Genomic DNA, 15,681 nt, shown 5'->3' with positions numbered 1-15,681 from the left:
CACACACATTGGAAACATAGTACATACAGATAGAGGTATTCACCAAAATGTAATTCTTTAAGTAAGATGGTAAAAGATCAGAAACAAATCTCCACAACAACCAAAAGAGAGCTGATCATTTATTATAATACCAGCCTTACCCCTTAAGATTGCCCTTTCTTGTCTGTTCTTGAAACAAGATGTGCCTTTAGATGAGTCCATTTCCGCACTGTTAGAACTGGTAGGTTGAAAGCCAGCTTCTTTGTCATCATCATCATTATTTAATAAAGCACTCTCTGGCAACTGTGACAAAGTATTTGTATTTGCCTTTCATTTTGTTTTAACCTCTTTCACTGCATTTTACAGATAAACAAACACCCTATGTACATTACCTCTGATTCTGTGAATACCTGAAGTGCTATATAACTACCATCTTTAATAAGCATACTTTTTTACATGATTTTCTGTATTCAGTGGGACTCGAACCCACAGCAGCCAGAGACCCTGGTAAACAAACACACTGCTGTATTAAAATAAATGTATATGCAATGTATAAGGATTGACATATGGAAATTTTGAAATGCTTTGAGGTACCAGGCACAAACACACGTAGTAGAGAGCTATGTACTCAACTGAACACATACGGACAGAGGTATCCATAGTCTTTTGTAAAGGCAACACAAATATAAATCAAAGACATGGAGGAAATAATGACCAAAGCCGGCTCATCAGGCTGAATTATCATGGTCTATGACCTCATTTATTATAATAATCAGACTCACCTCTGACGTTTTGGCATTTGGTGCTCATTTTGGGACAAGGAGAGCTTGAAGAGGCGACGTTTTCAGCAATACTGGATGGCTCATTTCTAGAATTATTCCAATCTTTATCTTAAAAAAACACAAAAAATCCCATGTTAATGAATTTTTCTTTCATTGATTTGGTTTTGCTCACGCAAACAGTTTATACCGGTATATATATATATATTTTTAAATAAAGCAGTTCACAAAATTGTCATAAATAAGTAATAACTGAAGCAACAAACTCCTCAGAGGCCACCTACTGGATTTAAGGCTTAAGTAGGGTTCAAACCCACAGCATTTACCGTACTTATTGTGGTCAAAAAGTGCATTGATACAATCCAAAGGTGTACCGGGTCATATAACATTTACTGTAAAGACATTGTGAGGTACAAGGCACACACACACACACACACACACACTAGAAACACAGTACATACAGATAGAGGTATTCACAAAAAAGTAAAACTTTAAGTTGGTATGGATTGACATCTGGAAATGTTAAAACGCTGTGAGGTACCAGGCACACACACGCACGCAGTAGAATGTTATGTACTTAACTGAACACATTCAGACAGAGGTATCCATAGTCTATCGTAAAGGTAATAAATATATGAATAAAAAAACATGGAGGAAATAATGACCAGAAATGTGTTGAAGGTTAGCAGAGCCAGCTAAACAGACCAAATTTTCATGGTCTATGATCTCATTTAATACAATAATCAGACCCACCTCTGCACTTTGGCCTTTGGTGCTCATTTTGGAACCACAAGAGCTTGAATTTGAGTTGTTTTCAACAACACTTCATGGCTAATTTCTAGAACCACTCCCATTTTTATGTGCCAGAAAAGAAACATCACATGTTAATGGTTTTTATCTTTAATCAATTGGATTTTGCACCTCCATACAGTTTTTCATTTTTTTAAACAATCAGTTCACAAAATTATCATTCATTGGTCATAACTGAAGTAACAACCTTTTCAGAGGCCACGGACTTGTTGTATGGCCTAATATGGGTTCAAACCCACAGCCTGTAGTTATTGTGGTACAAAAAAATGAATACAAACAAAATGTGTAATATTTACTGTACAGACATTGTGAGGTACGAGGAACACACACACACACTAGAAACACACTACATACAGATAGAGGTATTCACCAAAATGTTATTCTTTAAGTAATTGGTAAGGTATCACAATCAAATATCCCAAACAGCCCAAAGATAGCTGACCATTTATTGTAATACAAGTCTTTCCCCTTAAGCTTGCCCTTTCTTGTCTGTTCTTGAAACAAAATGAGTGTGTAGATGAGTCCTTTTTAGGACTGTTAGAACTGGTATGTTCAAAGTTAGATTCTTCGGCATCCTCCTCCTGATCATCTGTATGAAAAAAAACACTCTCTGTAAATTGTGACAAAGTATTTGTATTTTCCTGTCATTGTGTTTTTACCTCTTGCACTGCATTTCACTGATAAAAACAAATAACCTACAGTGTTCTGCCGTGGATGCGCCCTTGCATTAATCGATTAAATTTGAAAGTTGTAAAAGAAATCGAGTAAATGCATAATTAGAACGAATTATTTCATTGGACGTGACGTCATTTCGCTGCCAATCCTTAATTTACTTTAATAACACTCTATTTCGTTGGTAAGTTGAGACTATAACAACCAATCAGTTATCAGGGAAATTTCCACACCTATCAAAATGGCGGAAAGTGACCGGCCGAAGAAAACAAAATCTATTTTTAGTTGTTTTTCCTCCGGCAAGTAAAATAAGAAAATATATCGAAAGTAATAACACCCCAACAGAGTCTTCCCAAGTACCAACATCGTTTAGCAATGACGAAAAAAAAGTCTGCCCCTAAACGTACATGCCAAGCAAATTGGCTTTGAGAATTTTCTTGGTTACTGTTTGACACAACAAAATGACATGCAGTTTGTGCATAAAGCCCAAACAAGAAAAAGCCTTTACTATCGGTAATTCTAATTTGAAAAGGCTTTAGATCACTGGAGAAATGTAAAGCAAATGTGAATCTTTGCCTCTAATTCCATTGAAGCAGATGTAGACAGACGTAAATGTAGACATTAAATACATGTAACTGTTCAAAGTTTTGTTAATATATTGACAATTGTTTGACAGTTTTAAAAAATTTAAAAAAAGTTCAAGTTTGAATTAGAATGTAACATCCTGTGGACTGGCTGTAGAAATAAATCTAGCCAGTTTAAGAGTGCAAGTTAAAGGTTATTAGTTTCTGAAAATGTAATTCTGCTACAAATGTATTTCTCTGTCCCCAAATTTTTCCCTTTTGTCCCCACTTTTTTAACCCTAAAGGGTCCCTGTCCCCAACAGTACAGATTCACAGCAGAACACTGAACCTATTTACATTACCGCTGTTTCTGGCAATACCATAACTGCTATATCACTACCACCTTTAATAAGCATAGACCCTACATTTTTAAAAGATTTTGTGTATTCAGTGGGACTCAAACCCACAGTTTACAGAGACCCTTGTTAAAAACACACTGCTGTAATGTATATGCAATTTATAAGGATTGAAATCTGGAAATGTTAAAATGCTGTGAGGTACATGTACCAGGCACACACACACACACACAGTAAAATTCAACGTACTCAACTGAACACATACAGACAGAGGTATCCATAGTCTATCGTATAGGTAACAAATATATGAATTAACGACAATTACGAAATAATGACCAGAGATGACTTGACGGCTTGCAAAGCCCGCTCATCAGGCAAAACTATCATGGTCTATGACCTCATTTATTACAATAATCAGAAACACCTTTGACGCTTTGGCCTTTGGTGCTCATTTTGGACCCAGGAGAGCTTGAAGAGATGTTTTCAGCAATACTGGATAGCTCATTTCTAGAATCGCTCCAATCTTTATCTGCTGAAAAAGAAACATTCCATGTTATTGGTTTTTATCTTTCATTAATTGAGTTTTGACCCTGCAAACAGTTTAAATTTATTTTTTTTATCAAGCAGTTCACAAAATTATCATATACATTGTATAAGTCATAACTTAAGTAACCACCTCCTAAGAGGCCACCAACTTGTTGTACGGCCTAAGCAGAGTTCAAACCCACAGCATTAAGTTATTGTGGTCAAAAAGTGCACTAATGCAATACAAAGGTCTAATAAAACATTTACTGTACAGACATTGTGAGGAAGAGCCACACACACACACACACACTAGAAACACACTACCTACAGATAGAGGTATTCAACAAAATTTAAACCTTGAAGTAAATTGGTAAGAGGTGACAAACAAATCTACACAACAACCAAAAGGGAGTTGATTATTTATTATACCCCGACTAAACGAAGTTTAGGGGGATATATAGGATTGAGCTTGTCTGTCTGTCGGTCGGTCGGTCCGTGTCCGCTCTCAAATTTAAGTAGTTTTCATCCGATCTTCACCAAACTTGGTCAGAAGTTGTATCTAGATGAAGTCTAGGCTAAGTTCAAACATGGATCATGGCAGGTCAAAAACTAGGTCAAGGGATCACTTAGTGCGTTTTAAACATTGAGCATGGTGTCCGCTCTCTAATTCAAGTAGTTTTCATCCAATCTTCACCAAACTTGGTCAGAAGTTGTATCTAGATGATGTCTAGGTCAAGTTCGAATATGGGTCATGCCGGGTCAAAATCTAGGCCACAGGGTCACTTAGTACGTTTTACACATTCAGCATGGTGTCTGCTCTCTAATTCAAGTAGTTTTCATCCGATCTTCACCACACTTGGTTAGAAGTTGTATCTAGATGATGTGTAGGTTGAGTTCGAACATGGGCCATGCAGGGTCAAAAACCAGGTCATGGGGTCACTTTAAACATTGAGATTGGTGTCCACTGTTTTTTGTGATCAGAAGACAACATGCAAAATATTCTGTGTCAATGCGGCATGTGGGGGTTTTCGTCACGTCTGTGACAAAGCTCTAGTTGCAACACCAGTCTTACCAATTAAGCTAAACCCTTTTTGTCTGGTCTAAAAACCAGATATGCATGTAGATGAGTCCTTTTCTGCACTGTTAGAACAGGAAGGTTCAAAGCCAGCTCCTTTGACATCATCATCATCATCATTATCTGTATGAAATAAAGCTCCCCTTTTCAACTGTGACAAAGAAACTTGTTTAGACCTTTCATTGTGTTTTTACCTCTTACACTTCATTTCACTGATATAACGATAAATATTTGTGCATAACACAAGTTTTTGCAGTGACACTGTTGGTATTTAAAACTTACTTGTTTACATATAGCAACGAATACAAATAAACAGGAACTGGTAACTGGTTTGTTGTGAAAACCACAGAGGTTAAACACTTTAAAAATGGAAAGACAATAGTGTCTGTTTCTTACTAGGTTCATAACTTTACCATTTTTCAAGGGATTGGATACATACTTGCGGGACATCTCTGGTATTTTGTACGTTGTATGTTATTTTACTCAAGAAGGTGCGTTACCGCAACAAAACAACATAGCTTTCGGTTTTTCATTGGTAATTTTGTCAATAGTAAAGATATTTAGATGAAATGAAAAGTAGATAACATTATACCTCTGTATGATGGTTTTGCTTCTTGCTACTAAGTGCTTTCTTAAGGTTTTGTATGCCCCATTCTTCGAAGAAGAGGGGGTATATTGTTTTTTGCCTGTCTGTCATTCTGTCTGTCCCAAAACTTAAAGGTCAAATATATGTGTCAAAATCTCTCAAAAAATGTGGAGAAACACTCTGCGTTTAGGTTTACAAAAATGTGGAAAAAGAGGGCATAAGTCATCCTATAGATGCTGACAGCTCTTGTTTGACCATATGTTTAGTGTAGCTCTGGAGAGCAAAGACCAGACCAGTGCTAAACTTCCTGGATCACTTTATTACAGTGTACATTAACATAGTGTCTTTTTCTCCTTTTTCTAGACACAAAGCAGGATGTGGAGGGTATTCCAATATCCCGGACAGGAGCGGTACACCAGGGTTGCAGTGTCAGTTCAAAACCAAATGAGGTGTCAAAGCCCCAGAAATGACGCTTTCAAGTACATGACAGTTAGGTTCATTGGTTAGATACTTAAGCACTTGCTATGTATGTACCTCTGTTCTTTAACAGCTGTTTGTCATCTTTATGCGTGAATACCTCAGTATGATCTCGAGGACTTTGTGTGGGTGTGTACCTCTGTATAACTGCACTGTTTCCTGTGTGTGCCTCTGCTTGCTTGGATGGTAGGTTGCAACATAGCCTAGAACAGACCAGTACAAACTACCTGGATCACTTCATTACAGTCTACATTAACATGGTGTCTTTTTCTCCCTTTTCTAGACACAAAGCAGGATGTGGAGGCTGTGCCAATATCCCCGACCAGTGCGGTACACCAGGGTTGCAGTGTCGGTTCAAAACAAGATGAGGTGTCAAAGCCCTAGATAAATGACGCTTTCAAGCACATCACTGGTAGGTACCTTTGTAAGTTACTTTAGCACTTGCTACATCAGTATCTCTACTATTGCACTGAAACTTGTATACTTAAGGTTTGTTTGAAGGCAGGTTTTTTGTAAGTCCAGATGACCTTGACCAGACCAGTACAGAACTGGTCACTTCATTATAGTCTGTATTACACCTGTGTCTTTTTCACTATTTTCCAGATGGCGTGCAGGAAGATGTGGAGGCTGTGCCAATATACCCGACCAGTGCGGTACACCAGGGTTGCAGTGTCGGTTCAAAACCAAATGAAGTGTCAAAGCCCCAGATAAATGACGCTTTCAAGCACATGACTGGTAGGTACCTTTGTTAGTTACTTTAGCACTTGCTATGTATGTACCTCTGTTCTTTAACAGCTGTTTGTCATCTTTATGCGTGAATACCTCAGTATGATCTCGAGGACTTTGTGTGGGTGTGTACCTCTGTATAACTGCACTGTTTCCTGTGTGTGCCTCCGCTTGCTTGGATGGTAGGTTGCAACATAGCCTAGAACAGACCAGTACAAACTACCTGGATCACTTCATTACAGTCTACATTAACATGGTGTTTTTTTCTCCTTTTTCTAGACACAAAGCAGGATGTGGAGGCTGTGCCAATATCCCCGACCAGTGCGGTACACCAGGGTTGCAGTGTCGGTTCAAAACAAGATGAGGTGTCAAAGCCCCAGATAAATGACGCTTTCAAGCACATCACTGGTAGGTACCTTTGTAAGTTACTTTAGCACTTGCTATGTATGTACCTCTGTTCTTTAACAGCTGTTTGTCATCTTTATGCGTGAATACCTCATTATGATCTCGAGGTCTTTGTGTGGGTGTGTACCTCTGTATAACTGCACTGTTTCCTGTGTGTGCCTCCGCTTGCTTGGGTGGTAGGTTGCAACATAGCCTAGAACAGACCAGTACAAACTACCTGGATCACTTCATTACAGTCTACATTAACATGGTGTTTTTTTCTCCTTTTTCTAGACACAAAGCAGGATGTGGAGGCTGTGCCAATATCCCCGACCGCAGCTGTACATCAGGGTTGCAGTGTTGGTTCAAAACAAGATGAGGTGTCAAAGCCCCATATAAATGACGCTTTCAAGCACATCACTGGTAGGTTCATTGGTTAGATACTTAAGCACTTGCATTGTATGTACCTCTGTTCTTTAACAGCTGTTTGTCATCTTTATGCGTGAATACCTCCGTATGATCTTGAGGACTTTGTATGGGTGTGTACCTCTGTATAATTGCACTGTTTCCTGTGTGTGCCTCCGCTTGCTTGGATGGTAGGTTGCAACATAGCCTAGAACAGACCAGTACCAGTGTTTTTTATGCCCCCGGTAGGCATATAGCAGTTGAACTGTCCGTCCGTCAGTCAGTCAGTGTGTCAGTCTGTCCGTCCGTCAGAAAAAACTTAAACGTTGGCCATAACTTTTGCAATATTGAAGATAGCAACTTGATATTTGGCATGCATGTGTATCTCATAAAGCTGCACATTTTGAGTGGTGGAAGTTCAAGGTCAAGGTCATCCTTCAAGGTCAAAGGTCAAAAAAAAATATTATTTCAAAGCAGCGTTATCATGAAGGTGCACATTTTGAGTGGTGAAAGTTCAAGGTCAAAGGTAAAAAAAAATTATATAATTATTTCAAAGCGGCGCAATAGGGGGCATTGTGTTTCTGACAAACACATCTCTTGTTATGTCTGTCTGTCTGTCCACCAGATGGTTAAGGAAAAAGCCATTGAGTTTCTGAATGTTTGTGAAGAGGAATGGACAAATGAAATTTCTTACGCTGCCTTGCATACACTTACAGATAACAAGAGGAACAAGCAGAAGATGCTGCCTCTGTCTGAAGACATTTCAAAGCTTCAGACACACCTTCAGAGAACTTCTGAATCATTGACGGAAGCTTTGGAAGAGAGATTTTTTAAACATAACTGGGAGCTTCTCAGCAAAGTAACACTGGCAAAACTTGTTCTGTTCAACAGACGGCGTGGCGGAGAAAACAGAGAGAATTGAAGTAGTGCATTATGAAAACAGAAGAAATAAATCAGAGCAGGCACCTAAAGAAGTAGAAGATTCTTAAAGTGAAACAGAGAAAGTCCTTTTGAGAACACTGTCCAGAGTTGAAATTCGTGGGAAAAGGGATCGTACTGTCGCAGTCCTTCTTACTCCAGACATACATTGATCTTCTGCTGAGATACAGAGCAGACGCAGGTGTAGATAAAGAAAATGCATACGTTTTTGCAAGATCCAATTCTGGGTCGCAGTTTCCCCTTAGAAGTGCAGACGTCTTAAGAAAATTTGCAAAAGAAGCAAGTCTGGAATGCCCAGAAAGTGTCACTAGTACAAAATTGAGGAAGCATGTTGCCACAGTGGTCCAGATTTTGAATCTCAGCAAAAACGATTTGGAAGTATTGGCAAGGTTTATGGGGCATGACATCAATATTCATAGATCATTCTATCGCCTCCCACAAGAAATAATCGAAGTGGCTAGGATGGGATGTCTTCTGACAGCCTTTAACAAGGGAACTATTGGACAGTTCAGCGGGAAGTCCATTGATGACATAGATCTTGAATTAGGTAAGATGAGAAAAGAAAATGAGTCTTGACAAAGTTGTGTGAAAAGCAACAGTGTATGATTTTGAATAATTTAGGGGTGGCAATATAAAATATATTAACTGCTTAACTGGTTAATTGATCAAACATCAGATTATCAGTTAATATAATCGGTATCAGAATATTGTTTTCTGAAAAAAAAGAACAAGCTAAACACCATGTTAAGCCCACTATCCTTTTCAAATTGCATTTTTCTTAGGTTCCCCTATCAGTCGTTCCATATGCAGTTCTTGTTATTGCATCAAGTCAGAAACTGCTGGGTGGTTTTTGACCAAACTTGCCCATCTAGTCAGAAACTGCTGGGTGGATTTTGACCAAATTTTGCCAGATTGTTCCCCTAGCGGCCTAGTCGGTCAGGTCAGATCAGACAGGTCAGGAGTTATTGACCTTTGTATGAAAACTGACTGAACTTCTTGTTATTGAATCTAATCAGAAACTAATGAGTGGATTTTGATGAGATTTACAAGATTGTTTTCCTATAAGTCGAGTTGGTATGTAGATGCGGCCACATTTTCAACTTCTTCCTTATGAAACTTGATCAGAATGATTGTGCAAAATGTAGGTCAGGTTTGAATCTGGGATAAGACACTAAGGCATGGGGCCAAATTTTAGAAAAGCCTTTTGACCACATTTTCAATTTTATCCTAATGAAACTTGGACAGAATGGTTCTCTGTATAATTGTAGGTGAGATTTGAATCTGGGTCAGTAACTAGGAAATAAGGCAAGATGTCTTCCTTCTTACAGTCTTCTTTTTGAGTGATGCAGGGTCATGATAATGCTATTGTTCTTTCTTTGACAGATAATGGTGTAAACAGTGAGAGTGAGGATAGCAATGATGAAGAGGAAATTCATGAAGCAGATGACTTGACTGAAAGTAAGCTAAAATTCATATAATCCATACATTGCCCACTGTTCATGAGCACATTTTTATGCCCCTGAAGGTGGGCATATAGTGATCGTACTGTCCGTCTGTCTGTCTGCCCTTCCGTCTAAAATTCCGTCACACAATGTAGCGTTTAGGTTTCCAAAAATGTGGAAAAACACTGCGTTTAGGTTTACAAAAATACGGAAAAAGGGAGCATAAATCATCCTATGGTGACAGCTCTTGTTTTCAACTCTTAAGGCCATATTTAATTCCCACATTTTAAGTTTGAAACTTAAATGTATGTATAAAGCTTGTTGAAAAAGTGTGCATTTGTACCCCTGTAAGTTGTTTTAGAACAGCATACTGGTACAGTATTGAAATATATATATATATATACCGGTATATACATACTACTCACTCATGCATTGGTGTTTGCATCCGCTCCACACCTTGGTTAAAGGTTTTGTTGCTCATTCTCTTTAACTTTGTTACTATTACGTGATGGATTTGTTTCAAACTTAAAAAATGTGTTCCTGATCAACACATATACCATTTGACACAAGAGCCATAACTTACCCATATTTCAAGAATTATCCCCCCTTTTAACTTAGAATTGCAGGGTAAAGTTTTGGTGCACTTTCAATCTATATTGTAATTTGATTCAAACTAGTGTGGACATCATATGACACAAGGTCCATAACCAATATTTAATGAATTATGCCCCCTTTTTATGCCCCCCTTCGAAGAAGAGTGGGTATATTGTTTTGCACGTCGGTTGGTCGGTCTGTCCACCAGATGGTTTCCGGATGATAACTCAAGAACGCTTAGGCCTAGGATCATGAAACTTCATAGGTACATTGATCATGACTGGCAGATGACCCCTATTGATTTTCATGTCACTAGGTAAAAGGTCAAGGTCACAGTGACTCGAAATAGTTAAATGGTTTCCGGATGATAACTCAAGAACGCTTAGGCCTAGGATCATGAAACTTCATAGGAACATTGATCATGACTGGCAGATGACCCCTATTGATTTTCAGGTCACTAGGTCAAAGGTTAAGGTCACAGTGACTCGAAACATTAAAATGGTTTCCAGATAACTCGAGAATCCTTACGCCTAGGATCATGAAGCTTCATAGGTACATTGATCATGACTGGCAGATGACCCCTATTGATTTTCAGGTCACTAGGTCAAAGGTCAAGGTCACACTGACTCGAAATAGTAAAATGGTTTCTGGATGATAACTCAAGAATGCTTACGCCTAGGATCATGAAACTTCATAGGTACATTGATCATGACTGGCAGATGACCCCTATTGACTTTCAGGTTACTAGGTCAAAAGGTCACGGTCACAGTGACTCGAAACAGTAAAATGGTTTCCGGATGATAACCCAATAATGCTTAGGCCTAGGATCATGAAACTTCATAGGTACATTGATCATGACTGGCAGATAAGCCCCTATTGATTTTCAGGTCACTAGGTCAAAGGTCAAGGTCACAGTGACTCGAAACAGTCAAATGGTTTCCGGGTGATAACTCAAGAATACTTAGGCCTAGGATCATGAAACTTCATAGGTACATTTATCATGACTGTCAGATGACCCCTATTGATTTTTAGGTCACTAGGTCAAAGGTCAAGGTCACAGTGACAAAAAACGTATTCACACAATGGCTGCCACTACAACTGACAGCCCATATGGGGAGCATGCATGTTTTACAAACAGCCCTTGTTACTTAGAATTTTATGTTAATGTTTTGATGCACTTTCAGTACATTTTTACTGTATTTGATTAAAACTTAAACTAATTGTTCCTCGTTATCAGCCACATCAGAAGACTGGAGGGCCATATAACTCTCCCAAATTTTTCAAGAAGTGCCCCCTTTTTACTTAAAATTTCCAGTTAAAGTTTTGGTGCACTTTAAATCAATTTTTGTGATTACCTGAAGGATTTGATTCAAACTACTGCTTTACTTTTCTGTTTTGCACGCTTTCCATGTTTCCATGTGATTGTCCCTATATGTTGGAGAGGTGTCAAACAGTGTATTTTTAGCTCACCTGAGCACAAGGTGCTCAGGGTGAGCTATTGTGATCACTCACTATCCGTTGTTAGTCCGTCCACACTTTCAAATGACATCTCCTCTGAAACTATTTGGCCAACTATTTGCCATGGCAACCAGCAGGAAAAACTTTAAAAATCTTCTCTTAAACCACAAGGCATAGAGCTTAGATATTTGTCATGTAGCATTGTCTAGTGGACCTCTACCAAATTTGCTCAAATGTTATGTCGGCTTCTTGTCGGTGTTGTCGTGGTCTGTTTGTTGCTTGTTATATGTTGGTTTTGGGCTGCATGCTCTTTGTTTTGTGAAATGGCTGTGCGCTTTGTGTGCCGCATTTCCTGCTGGACTTCATTTTGTCTACTCTTAGCACTTGGTACATATATACCTCTGTATGTTCTTTAATGGCTGTCATCTGTGGATGTGAATACCTCAGTATGATCTTGGGGTACTTAGTGGGGGTGTGTACCTCTCTATGATTGCACTGCTGTCTATTTAGATCAGTACAAAACTCCTTTTCTTGCAATCTGCATTACCTTTTTGTCTTTTTCTCCCTCTTCCAGATGCCATAGAGGAAGATATGGAGACTGTGCCAGTATCCACACTGGGTGCTGTACAGGGTTGTAGTGTCAGATCTAATCCGGATAAGGTGACAGAGCCCAAGAAAAGTGGCAATAACCGGCCCAAGACTGGTAGGTTCATTTTGTTAGCTACGTTTGCACATGCTGTGTTTGTACATCTGTATGTTATTTAAAAAGAATGACTCCCTAGGGTCCACTGATTTATCAATTGATCCCAATAATTTTGTCCGCTCCATATCTCCTATACCCCTGGTCCAATTTCGATGAAACTTCACAGGAATGTTTAGTATGAAGTCTAGTTATCATTTTGTTCCGCACGGATAATTTTTGACTGAGTTATGGCCCTTTAATGGTCATTGTAGAAAAAAATCCACTCCATATCTCCTTTACTCCTGGTCCAATTTTGATAAAACTTCACAGGAATGATGATTATGAAGTCTAGTTTTGCATATTGTCATTTTGTTCCGCTTGAATAATTTTTGGTGGAGCTGTGGCACTTTAATTGTAAATTTAAAAAAAAAGTTTGTCTGGAACATTTCTCTTAAACTATAGCTTGGATTTTAATAAAAATTCACACAAGTGATCAGTATGAGGTCTATAGTTGTGCATGTTGTCATTTTGTTGCGCTCTGATATTTTTTGACGGAGTTATTGCCCTTTTATGGTCATTTTAGAATAAAGTTTGTCCAAAGCGGTTCTCCTATACTATTTCTTGGATTTTAATAAAACTTTATAGGAATGATTAATGTCTTGCCTAGTCGTGCATATTTTCATTTTGTTCAACACAGATAATTATGCCCCCGGATCGAATGATCGGGGCATATTGTTTTTGGCTGTCTGTCTGCCATTCCTTCATTCTGTCCCAAAACTTTAAAATTGGTTAAAGTTTTGTGATAACTTTTGAAATATTGAACATAGCAACTTGATATTTGGCATGCATGTGTATCTCATGGAGCTGCACATTTTGAGTGGTGAAAGGTCAAGGTCATCCTTCAAGGTCAAAGGTCAACAACAACAAAAAAGCGGCGCATTAGTTGACATTGTGTTTCTTTCAAACACATCTCTTGTTTTTTTAATATTACGCACTCTTGGCTTTATGTTCCATAATTACATTACATATCGGGAGACATTTGTTATTTCCAAAAACAACCTTCTAGTAATTATTGATTTCCAGAGCCTATTTAATGATTTTTCTTACATGACAAAAAAATTATGATTAAAATCTGCAATGTAACAACTGTAATAGGTAGCAGGTGTATGCATAAAGTTGATACAATGAAACAATTTTCCCATGCTTTGCTCTACCATATTGATTCTAATTTGTACAGCGATTTTCTATCTGATGTGGTATTAACCTATAAATAAATTTTCCATGGTGGTAGTTGAAACCGAGAATGCTTAAAAAATCGTCTCTGATTTTCGAAACCCTCGTAAGTCCAATTTAGCCACTTTTGAGGAGAAGGAAAAAACTAAATATCTCTGAAACGAATAAAACTGCCTAAATCAAATTAAATTAACAAAATTATTAATTTGTTGTACTGCCTATTATTAGATATTTGTCAACAATGAGTGATTGACAGGAAATGGGGAAAGGTCATCGCTTAAATGTTTGAAAATATTTGATTATTTTTTAGACTTATCAGCTTTTATCGAATGTTTTTTTAAGTAATACCATTTTTTCGACTTTATAAAATAGTTATACTGGTTTATCGAATTAATGAAATTTTGATTATAATGCGCATTAAAACAATGATTATGAAAACAATTGCACTTAAAAAACATACTTTTATTATTTGTAAACTTTTCAGCGATTAAGGGCCATGATGGCCCTCTTGTATGCATTTTTGTGTCGCCTGGTACAAAGTAGCCGCGACATATAGGGATCACTTCTTTGTCGTCCATCCGTCACAAATTTTGTCGGGAGCATATCTCTAAAGCTATTGATGCTATCAACTTTAAACTTCACACAGTTATAGAGCTCATTGAGGGGAAGTGCAGAGACAAGAACCATAACTCTGAGTGGTTCCATTTTTAAATTATCTCCCTTTGTTCAAAAACCTTGTCCTTGTCATATCTCAAAAAGTATGGAAGCTATCAGCTTCTAACTTCAAACAATTATAAAGCTCCTTAAGAGGAAGTTCAGGGTCAAGAAACCATAACTCTAGGTTTTCCCATTTTCAAATTATCTCCCTTTGTTAAAAACACTTATCTTTGAAATTGGCTCTCATTAGGTGACACCTGCGATTATTGATCGCTCTTGTTGACAATGGTTCTTAATTTTGGCAATAGAAACTCCAGTTTTACCATGGTCTTATTTACCATTATAAATCATTGGCTTTAACAACTGTCAACCATCTTTTGTGTGCAAATACCACTGTGTTAGTTTAGGGAGTTTTGTGTGCAGGTCTGTGTTCTCTATCCAAGCCCTTGCTTGGTTTAAAAATGTTATTGAATGGGTCTGTTTCACATTAACTGTTGTGTGCCAATGTTTAAAAAGTATTATGGGGGAAACAGAAATGGCGTTCTATAAAAAAAGCTTCCAGGTTTATTGTGAGGCGAATCATTTGACTTGTCATTCAATTAATGTTTGATATATTTCAGGAGAAGTAGTGAAGCTTACAGAACATCAGCACAGGCTACTTAAAACTTTGTTCAAAACAAATATAGCAATGAGAAGGGAACTACAGAAAGATGAGTGTGAAAAGGTTTCTAGGAAACATGACGCTCTTCAGAACCTCACCTGGAAAAAAATTAAGAACACTGTCCATAATTGGATAATGGCTGAGAAACGGAAAACAAAAAGATATTAACATTCAGAATGTAAGGCTAATTTTCTTAAATGGATCGTCATTATGTGACTGAATTACTGTAAAGGATAAGCACTATTAGACTTATTGTTAATCATTATGTGATTGAATTGTTGTAAAAAATGAGAACTGTAAGGCTAATTATCCCCCGCCATAGGCGGAGGGATATTGTTTTGGCGTTGTCCGTCCGTCTGTCCGTCCGGCACTGTTGTGTCCGGAGCCATACTTTGGAAGTGCTTTGGCGGATTTCATTGAAACTTGGTATGAGTGTATATATGGATAAGAGGATGATGCACGCCAAATGGCATTGTACACCATCTGTTAATAACGGAGTTATGGCACTTTGTATCTTGAAAAAATGCTTTTTAATATAAGCTTAGAGATTTATTTCCATTAACACATGAGCCAGAGCCACGAAACTTGCCATGGCTGTTCTCAATCATCTGGGGGTGCTTCACATTCAACACCCATAATCCTAGGGGCTAAGGTCAAGGTCACACATTGAGGTCAAAG

General features: G+C 38.0%; 1 protein-coding gene across 1 annotated transcript; it reads left to right on the top strand.

Moving 5' to 3' along the window:
- The first annotated feature begins 6,147 nt into the window (after window positions 1–6,147).
- On the top strand, window positions 6,148–15,213 carry LOC127831958 (uncharacterized). The gene is made up of 6 exons (XM_052357057.1): window positions 6,148–6,234; window positions 6,426–6,557; window positions 6,828–6,956; window positions 9,660–9,734; window positions 12,345–12,473; window positions 14,963–15,213. The coding sequence occupies exons 2-6, from the start codon at window positions 6,551–6,553 to the stop codon at window positions 15,169–15,171; spliced, it is 549 nt and encodes a 182-aa protein (XP_052213017.1). The 5' UTR covers window positions 6,148–6,234; window positions 6,426–6,550; the 3' UTR covers window positions 15,172–15,213.
- Window positions 15,214–15,681: the final 468 nt, after the last annotated feature.

This window comes from Dreissena polymorpha, chromosome 5 (genome assembly GCF_020536995.1).
Source record: "Dreissena polymorpha isolate Duluth1 chromosome 5, UMN_Dpol_1.0, whole genome shotgun sequence".
In the NCBI taxonomy this organism is placed as follows: domain Eukaryota; kingdom Metazoa; phylum Mollusca; class Bivalvia; order Myida; family Dreissenidae; genus Dreissena; species Dreissena polymorpha.
The sequence above is the reverse complement of the archived record's forward strand: the minus strand, read 5'-3'. Positions and strand labels throughout refer to the sequence as shown.

Coding starts and splice junctions, on each gene's coding strand:
- LOC127831958 (XM_052357057.1), top strand. Junction 6,957..9,659: donor CGCTTTCAAGCACATCACTG/GTAGGTACCTTT, acceptor TTTCTTTGACAG/ATAATGGTGTAAACAGTGAG. Junction 9,735..12,344: donor AGCAGATGACTTGACTGAAA/GTAAGCTAAAAT, acceptor TCCCTCTTCCAG/ATGCCATAGAGGAAGATATG.